This window comes from Megalops cyprinoides, chromosome 2 (assembly GCF_013368585.1).
Source record: "Megalops cyprinoides isolate fMegCyp1 chromosome 2, fMegCyp1.pri, whole genome shotgun sequence".
Classification (NCBI taxonomy): domain Eukaryota; kingdom Metazoa; phylum Chordata; class Actinopteri; order Elopiformes; family Megalopidae; genus Megalops; species Megalops cyprinoides.
In genome coordinates this window covers 29,595,800-29,602,276 of record NC_050584.1, presented here as the reverse complement: position 1 = coordinate 29,602,276, position 6,477 = coordinate 29,595,800, and the positions used below count along the sequence as shown (strand labels likewise).

Sequence of the window (6,477 nt, the reverse complement as noted above, 5' to 3'; positions counted from 1 at the left end):
TATATGCAGAGAGATTGGTGAGTCTTACCTGGAAGCCTAAAGAGGAAGAGGAGGAGAAACAGGAGAGGAGCCATGTGTGTGTGTGTCAGAGACCCCAGCTCTCTGCAGACTGACTGACACTTCCTGCTCCTCTGTAACATCACAGTGTCTCAAGCATTCTTCTTCTTGGCCGTTGTTCACACTGTCACACGCTTTCTCAAATGTCAATACACACACGCGCACGCACACACACACACACGCACGCACATGCACGCAGACACACACACACAACCTGTCTTCTCCTTCCTCCAGAGTAGTTCACATGAATTACCTCTGATGAGATCATTATTGCTGTGTGACGCTTGTATCAGGATGTGCTAAACTGGTGAACCAACTCCTATCATTTAATGCTGTGCATTCTACAAGATGAATTGTTCAAAAAAAGTTATAAAAACAGCTACCACAGACAAAGGTATTCATTTCCATCTCCATCATATTCATCTCTTCTTTTGTTGGGCCTCATTAGAGGAACACACCATTAGCAGCCATACCAACACACACACATATCAATATGACAATATTGGGTATTTTAAGTGATTGTTTTACAGTTGCCCTCAGCCTGAAAGGACATGTATGTTGCCACCTTTTGGTCATTTTTTAAAATTTTTTTTTCAAACTTGTGTGCCTGATCATTTATTTATTTATTTATTTTTATTGATTGATTTGTTGAATTTATTTTGATTTGTTTAATAAATAAATTGACTATTCTTCTCACTCAGATTAGCCTGAGTTTTTCCAATACAGGCATCTGATTACAGTTTGTTTGAATATTGTGTGCTGAACTCAAATTTGTACTAAGTACCTGATTCATTTGTTCAACAAAAACACGATTTGTCTTTAAATTGATATAAATAATTAAAAAGAAGCTTTTTGCCTGCAAGACTTCACAGAAATTACTGAAAACCTAACATTGGCCTTTGCTGTACGTGTTACAGAGGTGTTATTTACTATTTAAAAGGAGTTTATTAAAAGCATTTTAAGTAAAACTACTACACAGAAGCCTCCCAGCACAAACACCACTGATAATATCAGTGTGCCTGAAAGAAAAGACAACATATCATCAGCTGTTAGTATTTAAAAAGACAAAACAGAATTATCTGTAGAATTACAGTTCCTCAGAAAACTCTACATTTTTCTGCCAGAGGAATAAATAGCCTCTCTTGATTATGTTTATGTATCCTGCTGAATCCAAAGTGATGCTAAGGACCTGCTCTAGTCCAAATGCAAAAGTGCACGAACGTCTAATAGGTCACGTCTCCATGACAGCATCAGTACACCTGAGAGAGAAAGAGAGAGAAAGAGAGAGAGAGAGAGAGAGAGAGAGAAGCTGACTGATTGGCAACTACAATATTTACAAGATTTTAATATTCTAGACAATAAATGACAACAAAACCCACTCTTCTTTCCATCTCTTCCTTCTCCTGTATCTCCCAAGAGCCCCTGCTCTTCGTTGCTCTGGAAAAATACGAGATCAGATTTTAATTTCATCCTGATTACAAATAGAGACACTTCAAACCTAACTGCACTGGATCCATGTGAGACCCACAGGCCTTAAACCAAACTTCAGGAGATGAATAAACTGAAGTCCAAATCATTGTAGTGCTCTGAATGCAATAAGAACAGTAGTGTAGTAAAAGAGATATACTGTAAGACTTACTGCAATAGATCCAGATTTTCAGCATGGCTATGGTGGTGCATGTGGTGTAGACCAGAGCAACAGCAGATTTCAGCAGCACTTCCAGAATAACACTGGAAAAGATGTATTAAATGTAACCTGATCTTATTTACACTTTGTTGAAACCTTATCTAATTTTGTACTGGCTGAGGGACACGTACAGTTGAAGATCAAAGCTGCCACTAGTTACATGAGTATGTGTCACCTGCTAATCTCTCACGCGTTCTGCTGAGCTGGTTCAGAGACCCTGTGGTTTGGGTGTCTGATGAAATGCTGAAAGTTTACAGTTCCTCACCATAACCACAGCTCTACACTTTCATTTAGATGTTTCCCCATGTGACTGGGAGAGGACCTGATCTAGTTTTTCTGAAGTACTGCAGGTTTTTCTCATGCCGTGGACAGTGCTGAATCGGAAGATTGTGACACAATTCACCCACCTCTGGCAAGGCACGACTGTGGTATGCTATACATTCAGGTCTTGCCCAATAAACAATATTTCAAATAGTAACAAGTGATCAGTTGTTGTTCGTTAACTGTTACATGCAACTACCCGAGGAGTACCCATACTGTAATCTTTAGGCTTTAATTATGCAGGAATGTTTCTTACAAAGTAGCCTCTTTCGCAGTGACAACCTGCTCAAGAGACAACATGAGAAACAAGAAGTGCAGCACAGACAGACAACAACAGATGTAAACAGGGTGTTAGTTCATTATTACAGAGGGGAAAAAGGAGCATCGGCTGCAGTTACACATATCACATGTAAAATTAATGAAACACGCTCAGTTAATGTCAGAACTCAGTTATGATGCTTGATATTCATATTGAATAACATGAGTTGGTTTATGAACTCAGCATGTGAAATACAAGAGCAAGAATTATCTGCTGCAAAAATACAATTTTACTGCAGAGAAATTGTTTCAATAGAAAAAAATGTATAAATGACTGGCCAGCAGTGTACGTGCAGGTCGTCTCTACCATTACAGTATCATGTTAAATACAAACTGTACTGAGATGCACCTGGAAAGGGTGATAGGTATGATTACCTTGATTTGGGGTTATTCTCCCCACTTCTGTTGGGAATCAGAGCTGTTCGAGTAGACACACACATTAAGTCAGCGCTGTGGTCTGGAGTGCAGATTTAATATCTTAAAGGTTTTAAGTGTTTAAAAGTTTGAGAAACTGCAAAAAATAACCATGTCAAACCTGTAGTCAGGAGTTCAGGTGAACCCAATCTTCTTGTCCGAAATGAAGTTGTGGTCACTGTCAGAGGTTTAAAAGTTATGACGCTGTATTTAAAAAAAACACTTTATTTCAAATGCTTGTAAATAAACTTTACAGCCATATAAGCAATGCCTACCAGCTGCATAATACATATGCACATACATGTGTAAAAAAAGAAACATATTGAACTGTTTAAGATGGGCACTATAGGGCCAATAAATGTCATAAGAAGCTATAAATTTGATGAATGCTAATTTGAAACATTAGAGAATAGGCTCAGGGTGTTATGGAAACATATGATAGGCTTTATGTTGGAATAATATATATTGCATATAATGTTCTTTCAGTAAAGTCTCAATGATTCTCCTTTGATATATTCAGAAAGGAATGTACTATGGTATCTGTAGAATGTACTGTATATCTATAAAGTTAACTGTCAGAAAAAGTATTTTATGGCCAATTTTTTTTTTTACTTGTTTGACTAGGTGGCATTAGCTGCTTGAACTATTTACACTGAGTGAAGATCCTTACTTGTGGTGGGTCTCTGTGTTGGAGGTTTTGGCGGCGTGACAGTGATATGAACAGGAAACTGCTCCTCTCCTGCAGTGCACCAGTACCAGCCTGTGTCCTTCCTCTCCAGTCGCCTCACTGTCACAGTCAGCACTCCTCTTCTGTCATCGCTGACCAGCACAGATGCATGTTGGGATATCCCAGTTCCCCCTGCTGTCAGACAGGAGCTCCAGTCCCAAATCCTGCACCACATCTTCACACTGTCCCTGAGGCTGTCGCTATAGAGACACTGGATGCTGACACTGCCCCCTTCCTCACCCACCACTGTGTTGTTCAGCACCGACAGACCAGGAGAACCTGAACACAGAGACAGCGTCAATGGAAGAAGATCAGAACGCATATGATAATGTAAAACAAAAGAAGCAATTTTATTTTGTTCAAATCTGCATGCAGTGTGTCCCATTACAAGCAGCATGCAGGTAACTCTGCTCACCTCTGGTGATAGTGAGGTACAGATATGCACCATAATCTGCTCCTCCTCTGATGTCCACTCCACACCAGTAATAACCAGAGTCCCCCTCCTGCAGGTTCCTCATGGTCACAGTGAAGACCTTCTGGGCGGGGCTGTCTATGATTAACACATCTCCTGCTATCCGGGGAGAATCAGTGCGAACCAGAGTTTTGCAAATGTTCCAGTCTCCTCCACTGCACCAGTACTTCACATGATATATATACTCCTGATCATAGAGGCATGGGATGGTGACAGAACCTCCCATCTGTACAGATAACCTGCTCACTGTCCTCATGGTCTCAACACCTGCAGAGGCAGCATAGAAATGATAAAGCACATTTAGTCATTCACCTACAGCCATAGACAATAATGTATTATGATTATGATTATTTAAGCACAACAGCCCATGGTACATGAAACAGAGAGCGCACCTGTAGGTGAGGTGGTACAGTGGAATATTGAAGGCAGGTGACTTCTGGGTGGGATGTGTCTAGTGTGGTGCATTGAGTGTGGTATCGCAACTGTACCAAACTGTACCAAATCAGTTTTGAATGGAGCTCAATCTAAACAGGATGGGCAGTAGGGAATGTTTTCCTTATAATGTGCACAGTGTACACAAAGCCCAGGGATCCAGGTTAAATTTACACTTGTGCACAGCGTGCAGAATGTATTCAGCTCTCTGCATAAAAGTATGGGCAGCAAAATTTGTCTTAATTCCCCTTTAAAAACAGTATAAATCTGTTTTTGTCTAAATCTGCCTGCAATGCGGCCCAGTTGTGAGGAGTGCACTTGTGAACCAAAAGGCTGCTGATTTGATGCCCCGCTGATGCACTGCTGTTGTACCACTGGGCAAGGTCCTTAACCCACAATTGCCTCAGTAAATATCCAGCTGCATAAATGGATAACATGTAAGAATTGTAACTCAAGTCAGTTGTATTGGATAAGAGCGGCTGATAAATAACAATAATGTAATGTAATGTAAAATCTCCTGTAGAGTCCAGTAGAGTCAGAGTGGAAGACATGAATCCTCTCTACTGAAGATCAGTCTGGAGTTTTACCCTTTATCATCATTATCATAAACACTAAAACAGTATAACAATGTTTTCTGACCACTCTCCCAGAATAGTAATAAACAGTACTTTGGCAAGATATCACTTGGAAAACTGCCTTGTCTTCTTCATTCACAAGCTATCTAGCCTTGAAGAACTTATTTTTTGGTCTCAAATGGAGCTCTGAACCAAATGTGAAACGCGTGCGTGTGTGTGTATGTGTGTGCAGGGTCCATTTCCTCTTTTGCTTCTCTCCCCTCTGTCTGGCATGCCCACACAGTCCTGATGCTATATAGTTGTGTGGTTAAGGATCTATTTACAGAAATTTGTCTCATAACCGGAAGCAGTGCTGGAAAATAATGTCTAAGAACATAAACAAGGTCACCTTTTGCTTTTGAGCAATGTGCGTGCACGCAGAATTTGACCAAAATTTTAATATCAGATATTCTTCATAATTTGTCATTTTGATCCTCAGATTTTTATTCAGTAATTCAAAATATTGAAGCTCGGAGTGGAATTTAAAGGTGAAATGAGTGTGTTTTCAGTCCGGCTGAAACCTCTCTGTTCTGTAACTGTGGTCACCAACTGTACTGGTCTCTGTGTTTTGAACTCAATCCCAGGTCATGCTATGCTAAAACCAACAGGGGTACCTCATTAATGCCAACAGCAGAAACAATCTGAAGTCACACACTCCAGTAATCATACTTCAAAGGGTTAAGTTATGTTACCTCTCACAGAAAAAATGCTAAATGGACTTATTGGAAATGAGTTTTTCTAGAATGCTGAAAACCATATTTTGACAAAAATATGATCCTGATAACAGATAAAAGACATCACAAGTACCCTAAAGTCACAGTCTAACTGATTTCACCACCAGTTCTGGCCAAATTAAGTTAATAAGAATATTCACCCTTTAACAACAACTCCTCTACACTGAATGCGATGCGTTAATAAGATCAAATAGTCCCACCTGGTTGCACATTGATGAGGAAGAGGAGGAGAAACAGGAGAGGAGCCATGTGTGTGTGTATCCGAGACCGCAGCTCTCTGCAGACTGCCTGACACTTCCTGCTCCTCTGGGACACCACTGCATCTCAGACCTCTTCCTCTTATGCTTCTGTCCACACGCGCACACACACACACACTCTCACACACACTCACACACACATAAGATCATTACTGTTGTGGGTTGCTTGTATCAGGATGTGTAACACACACATACACTCACGTGCAACATTAAGACACAGTGATGCAAACCTTAAACATAGATATGTTAATATAAACTGAAACATCATGTATTTGACCAAATCCTTCCAATCCTTCCTAGTTTATGGTCTTGTGTTGAACAATTAATGCTCTGGTTCTTATCAGATAGACAATTATTCTCCTCATATTCTTCTGTCAGTCTCCCACAATCAAAAGCTGTGCCCAAACAAATGAGAGGAATAGAACAATAATAATATTTATCTAT

General features: G+C 40.1%; 1 protein-coding gene across 1 annotated transcript; it reads right to left on the bottom strand.

Annotated features, from left to right (window-relative positions):
• Positions 1-1,279: 1,279 nt before the first annotated feature.
• LOC118770233 (CMRF35-like molecule 3) lies at positions 1,280-5,987 on the bottom strand. The gene is made up of 8 exons (XM_036517788.1): positions 5,977-5,987; positions 3,940-4,263; positions 3,468-3,803; positions 2,919-2,975; positions 2,759-2,801; positions 1,697-1,788; positions 1,437-1,494; positions 1,280-1,316 (listed from the first exon to the last, which is right to left on the bottom strand). The coding sequence occupies exons 2-8, from the start codon at positions 4,250-4,252 to the stop codon at positions 1,289-1,291; spliced, it is 927 nt and encodes a 308-aa protein (XP_036373681.1). The 5' UTR covers positions 4,253-4,263; positions 5,977-5,987; the 3' UTR covers positions 1,280-1,288.
• Positions 5,988-6,477: the final 490 nt, after the last annotated feature.